General features: G+C 45.3%; 1 protein-coding gene across 2 annotated transcripts in view; it reads right to left on the bottom strand.

Moving 5' to 3' along the window:
- The window catches only part of stx1a (syntaxin 1A (brain)), a 104,918-nt gene that overhangs the window by 9,181 nt on the left and 82,592 nt on the right, over positions 1–13,145 (bottom strand). The window contains exons 9-11 of one of the 2 annotated variants that reach the window (XM_088615840.1): positions 11,249–11,386; positions 8,373–8,483; positions 8,177–8,287 (exon numbers count right to left, since the gene is read on the bottom strand). In XM_088615840.1, coding sequence (XP_088471966.1) covers positions 8,177–8,287; positions 8,373–8,483; positions 11,249–11,386 — 360 coding nt within the window. The remainder of the gene's footprint in view (positions 1–8,176; positions 8,288–8,372; positions 8,484–11,248; positions 11,387–13,145) is intronic. The other variant, XM_088615839.1, reaches the window with a different exon arrangement.

The following is a 13,145-nucleotide window of genomic DNA, read 5'->3' as shown; positions in this document are numbered from 1 at the left end:
CCTTTCAAACAAGAGCAACAAAACAACAGCATTTCCAAAAAAAGCACAGTAATCGCCCCTTCACAGAAGGATACAGAACATGCACATGCTCACATGCACTTTCCTACGATTTAGAAGCAGCAGCACATCAAAGCAAGGCAGAGTGAAATGTACTGTAGTGTGACACTCCTACATTAACGCTGCTTCTTTCTGCTGTGGAACCATGTGGAGAAGCATTACATAACCCAGCTGGCACACAGCAGTTCTCAACGGCATCTGATCTACAGCACTGGCCCCGAAGTTCCAGCTCTGCGACTGTGAGTTTAATGACAACAGCCCCACCACCCACTGAGGTTTATACAGATATCAAGGGCATTAAAGACCTTCTGCAGGACCAATTTTATGCCACTGCCTTCTGAGGCACTATTAATGCTTTCTGTTGAAAATATAACCTTCAGCAGAGCAGATTAATAAAATGCAAGCTCTGGTCTTTTAATACTCAATGAAAAGTACAGTAAGGATAATAACCTCTACATTTTTCAATGGAAATTCCAGTAAAGGCAATGTTATTATACCTTGTCCATCTTCTTAGCAAATAATGACTTAACTAGCCTTTAATGAGTAGAATTTATACTTACCTAAAGCTCATACAGAAACACAGAGAAAATCTCCATGAATTAGACATACAGTATGTTATAGCATTGTGTTTGGGACTACTTTCACCAGTGCCCATTTTCAAGTTTCAAGTGACAAGAGCTCCTTCGGCTTCACTGCAGGGAATTACCCACAGTATTCTACCATCCCAGACTAACCGGACAGTTGCCCATCTGGAAACTAAGAAGTGCATGTAGGGCCGAGATAAAGCCCAGGCCCAAAGGGCTGAGGGAGTAAGGAACAAGCTAACCAGCCATCCCGCTGTTGACTCCGATATCCCGGCCCTCTCCAAGAGAAATCAACAGATTGGATCCTTGGATCTATTAGCTGCTAACAGACAAACAGGCCAGACAGGCTGAATGGCCTCCTCTTTCTTTTACACTTTCTTCCTTCTACCACCACTGCTGCCGCTGCTAACGAGGACTGTTAGGTTTTCAGAGGCTACATGGTGAGGAAGCTTCTGGTGACACAGTGGTTCATCAGCAGTGAAGGAGGCAGGACTTGAACTGGCAACCTCCTGGCAACGAGTCCAATCTCTGAACCACTGAACCCCCCAGCGCAGGGTGAACACCAGGCAGAGCTCCTGAGAGAAGGAGGAGAGGATGATATCCGTCCCGTCTGGGATCCCTGACTGTATCTGTGGGGTGTGGGGGGGCCTCTCAGAAGCTGGCTGACCCCTCTGGCCGCTAACTGAGCCCAATGGCCAAGGCTAGGATGAGAACAGCGAGAACGAGCGCCAGGCACACGCCTATCAAGAGCCCTTTCTGCAAGAGGAAAAACACAAGGGAAAGAGTGACTCCCAGCTGAGGAGACAAGGGCAGAGCTCCAGTCACAAACACGCTTCTTCGTTTGGCACAGGAACAGGAGAACTAGCAGCCTAAAACTGTGAACGGACGTTATTCACTGAAGTTCAACAGGCCTCACCCAGCTGTACCTGATCACCGTCTTTAAGAAATTAGCTACACGTACGGAACTCAAACACCTCCCTTCAGTTCCTCTCCAGCACCATCTCCACCTCACAGCTGCCCCATGGCTCTTTCTGGCTGGGGTTCGAGCCTCCTCGTTCTGTGGCCTGGGGGCTGCCTCTTAACCAAGCAGGACAGGCCATACCTGCCTCACCAAGTACTCCAAACTCTCACAACGCATTCAGTTCTTGGCAGCGTTGTCACTAGTGAAATCTAGTAAAAGAGTAAAGGGTCAAGGAGATGGGTTTCCAGAATGACCTACCCAGTAAAGGTTCTTACTGGGAGTGCAGGCTGAACTCAGGGATACTGGTGTCATGAAAGATCAGATGCTGCACCAATGCTGTTTTCTCTGCCATCTTTCGTCTTCAAGCTTTCCCTATCACCAATGTTATGACAGTGGGATTCTGTAGAAGCTAAAGGGAGAGACGTTTACTTTCCAACTTATTTGCTTTAGTCTTGTGTTGACAGTACAAACTTAATAAACTACCTTCAAATGTGGTACCTCATTTATCGGTTTGGTTGCAGTTCTGAAAACAACGCACAACAGAAAATAGATCAAAATCTTTAATCATTGTAAAATGCCACATGCTATCAACTGGATTCAACTGGATTGGAAACAAAACAGAAGTACACATTGACGGTCAGTTACACGTGTTTGTGTCATGTACCTAGCGAACACTTAATTCTCATTTTCCTTCAGCTGCAAACAGACCTCTGACAGGAGCAGCCTTGGCCAGCTCCAACTGGTATCTCCGTTGTCTCAGATTCACCTCGTGCATCAAGCAAGCTCAGTTTGTAGTGTCCATTCTCAAGCCCACCAGAAAAGACCTGGATCTCAACCGAATCTGGACCTGGTACTGAACTCCCTGCTCCACAGCTGAAGAACCCGGATCATGACTGACTTGACTGAGGATCATGACCGAGGTCTGGGATATTATAACTGCCAAAGCATTTTTAAAAAATGTTCTCCTTTTGGAGAGTCAAAAAGAATGTGGCTTTCTGGGCTACCCCTTACTCAAAAAACAAAAGTATAATTAATCAGCTGGAAAACAGGGCTTGCTGGTCATACTGAAAATAAAATCATGGTGTTCAGTACACAAGACTGCAGGAAGGTTACTTCAAGAGCAGGAGAGGTTAATGGTCTGGTTTTGGGAATCCGCCCATGTCACCTTTAAGATGAAGTAAAAACATTTGATCTTGTTGGTGTTCTGGTAGTTTGGCCGTCAGAATGACTTGACTCCCAACGTCCCCTGCAGCTACTGTACACTGCCACTGCCACAGATCAAACCAGCCTGAACAATCGCACACCAGTCACCCAGTGACACTTACATATTAGTTGGCGGGCATTTAATTGACCTAACACGGTGACAAAACAGCTTTTCTGATAAATAGGGTATTTTGCCCAGTTTCCAAAACAAACCAACTAAAAGACAAAACGATGAATTAAAATTTGGTACAATGTACGGTTTGAAGATAGTTTGTCAAGTGTGGCACAGAACTGAAGAACAACTGTGCTATTTTAAACCACCAAGTAAGAAACTGATACAAATAAGTATTTGTTTTATCTGCATTTATGGGGATAAAAGTCGAATATTTGTGCGTTATGAGACCAGACTTATATATAGGATCAATACAAGAGGAGAGATAGGACCTCTGTATAGAGTGCCTTGTTAAGAGTATTCAGATCCTTGCACAGATTTCAAATTTATCACTTTAAAGCTTGCAGGCTTGACAAGCCATTCACTTGAATTAGCCATTAATATTTTTATACAGACAACTTTCTCCACACATTCAAAGCAAAAAACAAAAGAAAAATAAGTAAACAGACAACTGATATGTTAGAACAAAATTCAAAACGTCATGATCTAACAACTATTCAAACACATTGCTGAAGCAAACCGGAATTAATTTAGCTGCTAAAATTACCCTAATGAATCAAACAATTACCTAAGTGTACACTGTGTAAAAATATTGGTTCACGTGACTTCAGAGTAACAACACCTGTCTCTGTGAAGCTCCTTTCAGGCAAAGATTCAACCATGAACTATCAGACAAGTTCATGCCAAAACACCCTGTCCCTTTACATCCCTCTATAATCATTCTTAGAATCTGAATGAACTACTGAACTTCAGATTAGGCACCAGATATCCACAGTTTAGAGCCAGACAGAGTTTCCAGCAGTGCACCAGAGCTGCTCACAACCTGGGCATGTTACAGAGTCTCAGGAGTTTGTGCTCCTATCGCGTTTCTATCATCAGCTGCTGGGATGGGTAGCACAGCCTGGTCATTTTACCTGATATTCAATTTGTATCTGTATCTCTGTACTGCTGATATATTCAGGGCTTTTATATCATCTTTCACCTTTATACTATCTTATAACATCTAGTTCTAAACAATATACTAAAATTTAATTAATAACTGTATAAACTCAATTTAAGGGATCACAGATTGTAGAAACATCTCAGCTACGTGTTCTTCTGTTATAGCAGTGGTTCTCAAACTTTTTGGACCAAGTACCACCCCTGATCAAACCAAAGCATCCAAGTACCACCTACAGTACAAGTCCTCTTCTCATAGAAACCCCAGAAAATCTCAATGACCAACATGAGCGCGCATACTCACATAATAAATATCACATAATAAAAATATATTACTTGATATAGCGCCTTTAAAGGTGGCTTCTCAAAGCACTTTACAGAATGACAACAGGAACAACAACAATTAAAAATGAACAATAAAAACGCACCATTTCAGTGAGAGGGGTGAGCCTGTTCAGTCGAGCAAAGCAGATGTGAATTCATTGGTCGGGCCTCGATACAATTCACTACAGAGTCTAACAGATTTTAAAGCGTCGTTTAAATCAGACATTTTCTTGACGGCCAAGGCCTCGCGGTGGATACTGCAGTTCATTTCTGGAGCAACGTCTCGCATTCGTGCAGCTACACCGCTGTGTCGGCTTGTCACCTTGTCACCGCTCCAGCACGCCTTGTATCCAGTCGATGCCACTCTCTTCGATAAACTCCCTCAGCAGCTGAAATGTGTGCGCTCCTGTAGTTCCTATAAGTAGCGGCTTACAGAACGGAAAGTCCTCACGGGACATATCCTCAAACTCGTATCTAACGTACACGAGCAAATTGGCCAAATCAAAGCATCGACAGACTCATCTAATTGCACTGAAACACGCCCGCTCATCTTCAACAGCTCTATCAGCGTACTTTTGACATCATATCACTAGTTCTGCGAGTGACTGTCTTTCGAAGGGGGCAGCAGGTCGAGCGGTTTAGCAGCTTTTTCTCCACACATAATACGTGTCAGGTAAACAAACAGTTCTTCACAGTGCGGGGCTTACCTGCTTTAGCAACCCGCAAGTTTGCATTTCCCACGTTTCCGTTTCAGGAGTCCGTCTCAGAACTTAAAACGTTTTTATTTCATGCGCATGGCAGCGAAACAGAGACGCTCGGCATACTGTATTTTTCTCAAATTAACCTAGAACAGTCCTTACATATTTTTCTTTTATCTATCACGCTTTACTGTGCTCACAAGATTTCCAGTGTTCCAAAATCACGCCCATTCTCCTGCCTCCCTATTTGCTCGAGAACTTTTAAAAAAATACAATTGGCCGCTTACGTTCGTAGTACGCACTCCTATACAATGGTATAGAATGACGTTGTAGCTCTTGTGTCCTCTCAAGTATTAGTGCGCGCTGGATTGTAGTATGTAGGCTGCGTATTTGACACATAAAACTCATTTTATTAAAATAGAAAATATGAAATCCTGTCCCAATTTTCAGTGCACACAAATTTCCAGGGTCATCAGACGCACCACCTGGGGGAGCTCCGCGTAGTCTGAGTACGACGGTGTTAGAGGAAACAAAAGCTCTAGTAGAGTACTTCAGGATATGCCCAATAGTACTACATTGGTTTATGATTTCATCATAATCTAAGTACAATTGTATTTTTCTAAATGACCTCACAGTTATTAAACAGTATACTACTGTTTCATAAAGATAAGTACTTTGTCTGCAACTTAACTTTTTCCATTTTTTACTTTAATTTAGGTAGCGCCCTAGTAGCAGTTTGAAACTTGTGTTCCTGTGCTCGTTAGGAAAGTGCACACCTTTATCTAAAAGATTTTCCTGACCTTGTTCAGTTCTGATTTGTATTGTAAAAGTAGAGATAGTAGCCTCCCACTGTTTCATGGTTAATTAGCAATTAATAATCCTAAATCCTCAACATAAATCCTCAATACTTCTTCCTCTATTTGGATGCAGTACTCGTGTGCACCACAAGGTGGAGGCATTGATTCAGCTCTCCCAACAGGAGCCCCAGCTAACCCAGGCGGGAGAGAGAGACGCACACAGGCTGCCGCTTTCAATTATTCATAGGGCCCACAAGCCAGATGAAGTCATCTCCAAACACCACGCTGTTTTTTACAGACTGTTCGGAGCTCGTAACGAAGGAGATTTCAGAGAGAGCTACTGTGGAAGGTGCTATGGTGTGGAGATGGCCAGGTATAGTCGCTGTCCAGCCCCAAGGAGTGCAGTCTGCAAGTGGCTGTGAGGCCACAGGCGCCACTGTGAGGGCAGCGCTGCAGGGTGTGTGACTGTGCATCCAGACAATGCCAGAGATACAGGAAAGGTGGGGGTGGGGCTCAGTCATAAACTAGCTGTAGTGGTGAGAGTGCTTGTGGTACCACTGTGTCTAATAGCAAACATGAAGCACAGCTGATCATGTAGCTGAGGCTGCTTGAACCACACGGAGAGCACATCTCCTGCCCGCACCGACAAAGGCATCATCTCTCCCTCTCCCACGTGAGGGTCACGGCAACCTGGAGACTCTCCGCTCTCCGGAAAGATCAGGGCGCAAGGCAGGGTGGCATCCCGGACGGGACACAAACTTCGCGTACGCACACTGGAGCAATCTAGAGACAGGCGCAAAGCATAACTACAGGGCCAAGCGATCAAACAGAATGCTGGGTTTTGAGGACACTGACTCAAGAGTGTAAACATTTAATCCCGGTCCTGGAAATCTGGGTTCCAGCAGGTTTTAAATGTCACCCTTCAATCATCCATCTCCGAGGCAATCCAATCTAGGGTAAGCTTTGCCTTACACTTTTGCAAAGGAGTTGCTCAGATAAGCCAGGAGCGCTCAGCTCTGGTCAGCTCTGTCATCTGCTTGATGTGAAAATGAAACAGATCTACGCCTCTAAATCGATGATTTACGGGGGACCAGGACTTTGGGACCTTTGGGGAAGTCTCCAGAAGTAGACCGGGGTCTACAGAGAGGTCTGTGGACGTTCTGTGGGTTCAGGAGGCACAAGGATCTGACGAGCTTGACAACATCTCAGAATGGCATGCCGCATGCACTAGCAAAGCCGACTCACAGAGACGGCAGAGGTCTGCAACCACCAGGAGCCTCCTTAGCAGAAACAGCACCATTTAACCACTGTAAGGGACCAGCAGTAGACTCAAGGGTGGCCCATCCACAGACTCCATCTTGCCTCCTAGATGACCTTAAGCCTTAAGTGTGTGTACGTGTCATGGTGTGCCGTCTTTCTTTCTGCTCGTCTGCTCACGCAATGCTCATGCAAGAGCCCTGACTGTATGGTAACTGGCGAGTGTCTGGGCAGACAGGGTGAGTCTGTCTCAGAGGGTTGCTGAGCTGATTGCATTAGGATGCAGAGCAAGTAGAGAGATTTCTTGGCCTGTGCAGACCTGAGAGCAGGCAGACCTTTTTTCAGTTTCTCATACACACTAATTGTTCTTAACAGACGAAGCTGAAGTCTTGATGCAGCAGGTCCGCTTAGCTCTGTGCAGGTGTAGACGAGTGCGTTGTTTTGAAATTCATTTTTTTCTTATAGGATTGTTTTCTCACCTGAGAAGCTACTCTTTCTCATTTTGGAAAACAGGAGGTGTTTATTACAGCGCGAACGTGAATTGATTCTAAGAAATAAGTCCTCTGTCTTTGATAACCATTTGTTGACTAGTGTGGACTCTATAGAGTAAGACTGAGTTAATGTAAAACATTGTAAAACACGCTCCCTCCTATTCAATCTATTCTAGTCCTGTTTGTATTAGTGTGTTTTTTAAACAAACCGTGTGGATTTAAACACTGTTGCTTCTCTGTCACTGATACATGGCAGCTCACTCAGTCAGGAAACCTCGTACTTTGGGGTCCCAGAGACCACAAAGGGATTGTTTAAAGCCGGAGTGTAATAACCGCAACACTCCCCCAGTCCAGCTGTGCTGTGGAGTCTTTATTCGGAAGGGTACAGTACATGTCGAATGGTGAAGTCCGGAAGTTGGAACAGGTCTTGTTAGGCAGAGAGAACTCTGTTATAATGTTCTGATCTCTTCTCTCCACTGTCACTCTGCTGCTGGATGGGCCCAGAGGACACCTCCTCCTCTTCATGAAACACACTTCTGACGCATCTCAGCAAAGACACTGGACGGTGATGGAAGCAGACCCTGCTCAATCAGAGCGCAGCGGGCCCGTCTGAGGACCAGCCTGTGGCTGTGGCTGCTCGGGAGGCTTCTTTGGTTGCAGACTTCCGCCTCACCCTGACCCCTGACCACTCACCCTCCTCGCCTTACTCTGGTACTTTACAGCCTTCTTGGTGTCAGACACGGCCCTTTCCACATAGTCCACCGAGTGCTCCACGTTGTACTCGATGCGGTCGATCATCTCCCCCTGCCGCCAGCACAGACACACAGACACAGAGACACAGAGAGGGGTGTTGAGAGACGGTTTGGGGACGGGCCACGTGGCCACTCACCCGCTGGCCCCGGCCCTTGGTGCGGCCGGCCCGCTGGGTCTCCTCTCTGGCCCGCTCCACGAAGTCCGCAGCGGCCAGCACGTTCTGCTCGATGTTGTCCGCCAGCTCCCCCTGCAGGCCAAGAGCAGAACCCTCTCTGAGAAGGAGCCCGTTCCTGCAGCACCAGTCTGTCTAAAGGTCTTATAGTTGCCCGACATCACAATATCAAAGAGCATTGCCTGGAGGGCTTCTGGGGGGTGACTGATGCCTGTTTGGGAACTTATAGCGATGTGTACAGGATCTGGAGAGCACCAAAGAGAACACACTCAAGGTGCTGGTGCGCCGAATCCAAGCAGTTTTGCAGGAGTTTTAGAGTCTGAGTACAGCTCTGGTCACCCTCTGTTATTACTATGAATGGGTGTTTAGAAGTGGCCATTGCATGTGCATTAGAACAGAACTACACACCTCACACATGGTTTCTGATAGAGTTCTCTCTGACTTTCAGTTATCTGTGAAATGTCACATCTAACAGGTGTGTGTTATTTAAAATGCACTAAAAAGCCAGGTCAGGTCAGGCCAGGATCTACAGATGCCCCTGGCAGACTGACTGGACTGCCCCTGGGGGCAGCTCAGCATCAGCCTGGAAGGGCAGGGAGCTCATCAGATCCTCGATTCAACTGCGGCCTTCCTGGGGGTCATGGTTCTGCCCGGCATGTGACACCGCAGCGTCTCAGGACGTCAGTCACCCTGGTACCAGGAATGGAAGGAAATCCGGAAATCAAAGAATTTTCTTGATTTCGTCCACAGGCAACTTTAAGACCTTTTAGATTTATTTATCACTTAAATTTAACTTATAAGTTAAAATAAATGTAATAAGATTATCACCACTTCACTGTCTCATAACTTTAAACTATTCAGACCAAACGTCCCCAACGATATTTATTATATTTCTCCAGCTACACTTCCAAAATGATCAAGTTTACTTTTCAATTGACACTCTGTTAACAAGGGACGAGAGCTGTACATCTGTTTTGCTCACCAGGACACCTTTAAGGCTTGTGGTGTCTTTCAAGAGCATGCAGTCGCTGCGCATATGGCAATGGCTCTGGCCATTTCACAATGCTGCTTTGTTTTCCTTTCTTGTTTTTGTTTTGTCTTCTAATTCTGATTTTCTCATATCTTAAGACATACCATAAACCCAAACAGTGTTCTTTGTCAGACACAATCTTAAAATACACACGTATCACATGTTAAAAAGAGAATCAGAAGACTGTTCAGCTGGTTCTGCATTTCAGTGTTAGACTATTCAACTATGAATATTAGGAATACTAATTAAGAAACCAAGTGAAAGAGTCCAGCACAGCAATGTGGCTGAGGTTATGAAGAAGTATTCGTTTTCCAAAGGATATGGATCTAAATGCTGGGTTGCCTAATGCCAGAGCAAACAATGTGTTTGTAACACGTCAAACGCAGCAGATCTGTAATATGCTTTGGTTCCAAGTAGTTGAGCTGCCTGTGTTTCAGAGTGTACAGCTGAGCACTATGGACAGTCACTATGCAGAGGAAGAGTGTGACAGCATGCAGAGGAAGAGTGTGACAGCATGCAGAGGAAGTGTAGGTTTGTGGAAACACTCCAGCACTCATACGGGGTTCAGAAAGCAGGTTACCTTGTGTGTTTAGGGCGTGGTCCGAGTTAGCAGCATGGTGCTGAAACAACCTGTATTGGGTTAGTGCAGAGAGAGGCAAAGACACAGCACAGCACAAATACACCGCATAACGGCAGTCATAGGTTAGTCTACTAATTATCTTAGCTCATGTGTTCTTATTCAGGGAGCTAAGAAACAGGTTAGAATGTTAGACACCTTAATTCTACCACAGACTCAGAGCAATATCTATTTTACAGTGCTCATTAAAGAATTAATAATAATTAATTGCATTTGTTTTGTTTTAATTCCAAAAGATATAAAGTGCTCTACACATAGGAGGGGACACACTTCATCCACCACTGAAGTACCGCCCCTCCTGGATGATGTGGAGCAGAAATTCAGGCCCAGCAGCCCCAGCACAGCAGATGAGAAACTGCTTCAGCATATGAATTAAGGGAGAATATTACCTTCAGCAGACTGTGGAAGCCCACAGCGTAACACAAGCAAGACGCCAGGGTTAATATCTCTATTCTTACAAGTGGCAAAATGAGAACTTCAATGACAGTCAGAATCCCAGTTTAACATTTGAGCCGGAGGACAGCACCTCCTACACACGGTGTCAGTCAGTCACTATACAGAGACAATGGCTTGGAAAACCTGATCTAGAGGGAAGGACACCACCTACTGGTCTGGCAACACCACTCAGAGCAGGAACCTGCGTTTTCCTCCCATCCCAGCTCTGACAGAAGGGGTCAGACAGAACACATCAGGCTACGATGTGGTAATGCCACTGTCAATTGCAATTGTATTTGCATTAGAAAATGTATTTTCTAACTTAGTGCTAGTACTAGGCTTTGTACAGTATCTAACCATTTCACCTAAGCAACAAAAAGTCAGTCAGGTAACTTGCATGCGGTTGTGAGTTTCACAGATGTCAGCCGAACCTTGGAGTGACCTTCGAAGAACAAGTCAAAGAGCAGGCTGACAGCCTGGCCCGAGAGAGCCACAGTCCTGCAGGTTATAGGTCATTGTACGCAGTCAGTGACCAGACACCAGAAAATATATAGGTTAATGCATAACTTAGCAATCCAGTAAGTTCCAAGTTTCAATATTAGGTGGTAACAAAAATCCAGTAATTGAAGATCACAGCTCTGCAGGACCCAGGGTGGGGACACCTGCCACTGGCTATCAAACGTGACCAATAGGAGGTGCTGGCTGCCCAGCCACCAGTGCAGCAAACAGACTCCTCACCTGGCTCTCCACCAGCATGGCCATGTCCATGAACATGTCGTGCAGCTCCCGGATGCTGTTCTCCAGCTTGATGATCTCATTGTGCCGGGTCTCGATCTCGTTCATCGCCTGCTTCGTGATGTTGGAGTCCATGATGATCTGGGGGAGAAGGTGGGTACAGGAAGAGAGGCTGGTCAACTAAGAATCCACCTCCTGCTGACCGCTCCTGAACCACCAGGATAATAATAATAATATTGCTCACACTTATATAGTGCTTTTCTGGATGCTCCACTCAAAGCACTTTACAGGTAATGGGGATCCCCTCCACCACCACCAGTGTGCAGCTCCACCTGGATGATGCGACAGCAGCCATAGTGCACCAGTACGCTCCCCACACATCAGCTCTCAGTGGGGAGGAGAGCAGAGCGATGAAGCCAGTTCAGAGATGGGGATTATTAGGAGGCCATGATTGGTAAAGGCCAGGGGGAAATTTGGCCAGGACGCTTGGATAATCCCCTGGGATTTCTAATGACCACAGAGAGTCAGGACTTCGGTTGTACATTTCATCTGACGGACGGCGCCTTTTTACAGTAAAGTGGCCCGTCACTATACTGGGGCATTAGGACCCACACGGACCGCAGGGAGAGCGCCCCCTACTGACCCCACTAACACTTCTTAAACCAGCAACCTTAGTTTTTCCCAGGAGGTCTCCCATCCTGTTACTGACCAGGCTCACACCTGCTGAGCTCCAGTGGGCTGCCAGCTGTGAGCTGCAGGGTGATATAGCTCAAGGGCCCAGGACAGAAAGGTTGGAAAGAAACTCTAAGATATGTTTATTGATTCGTTAACTCTGTCCAACATTAACAATAACTTTTAGCCTGGAGTATGGAAGACATGTTTATAGGAACATATACCCATCCGTTCAGCACTTCTGTCACTCTGAAACTGAGGTCCTCACCCTGAAAACTGCCACCACCCGTCTCTGCTGAAATCCATGATTTAAACAGAGAAATAACATGGTGCTTCCTAAATAAACGACCATACGCCTGGATGGAAACAGAAACGAGTCCTGAAGACTGTGCTGTGGAGCTGTGCTCATCGGGTGCTTCCCCCACCCCCCCGCTTGCAGAAGAGACAGGGAATGTGACTGTAGTTCCCACTTTTAATCATCACTTCCCAACGATCTCATGATCTGCCACACTCAGACACCTCCGATTTCATTGCTTAGATTTCTTACACAGCATGTTACTGTACTTTATTGGGAGTTAATCCCAGGTGTTCAGCAAATCTGAATCATTTCTATTTATAGGTGAGATGTACAGTATGTCTCCAGCTCCAACTTCCTAAATGTAGAGCTCTGTGTCAAGCATTGACTCTTACACAAATACTTAACCAGCCACCTGGGATTTCTTAAGTCCACACTGAGCCTGAAGTAGCTGTGGGTTAACTCTGCCATCACACACACCTCGTTCAAAACGCTATCTAGTTTCCTAGACTTGCATTCTTTTTAACCTCAGATTGTGTGACAAGTCTTTCAGTCCAGGACTTATTCTTGCTGTTATTTTCTATCGCTTTCCAGAGCATCACGGCTTTCTGTCATGGTACAGTGACAAAAGTTTTTTAATCTAACACTGAACAGCAGGAACCTTTTCCAGATTTTATTTCATCCTTAACAGTTATTTTGCTGTTGCAATTTACTTTAAATTTCTCTCTTGGCCTAACTATTTTTTTTACCTGTGCTTGCAGTACATTTAACTAGATCCTGTTGTTTTTAAAATAATTTTATCATTTTAGATATATAAAGTTCTATTTGTTCTTGTTTGTTGAATGATTTGATACCGTTTTTTAGTTTGGTATTTATTCACTTGTGGGATAAATTTGTCCTGTCCTTGAGTTTGGAAAGGTGCTTTATAAATAA

This window comes from Lepisosteus platostomus, chromosome 22, assembly GCF_059453375.1.
Source record: "Lepisosteus platostomus isolate fLepPlt1 chromosome 22, fLepPlt1.hap1, whole genome shotgun sequence".
NCBI lineage: Eukaryota > Metazoa > Chordata > Actinopteri > Semionotiformes > Lepisosteidae > Lepisosteus > Lepisosteus platostomus.
This window is presented reverse-complemented; position numbering and strand designations above follow the sequence as displayed.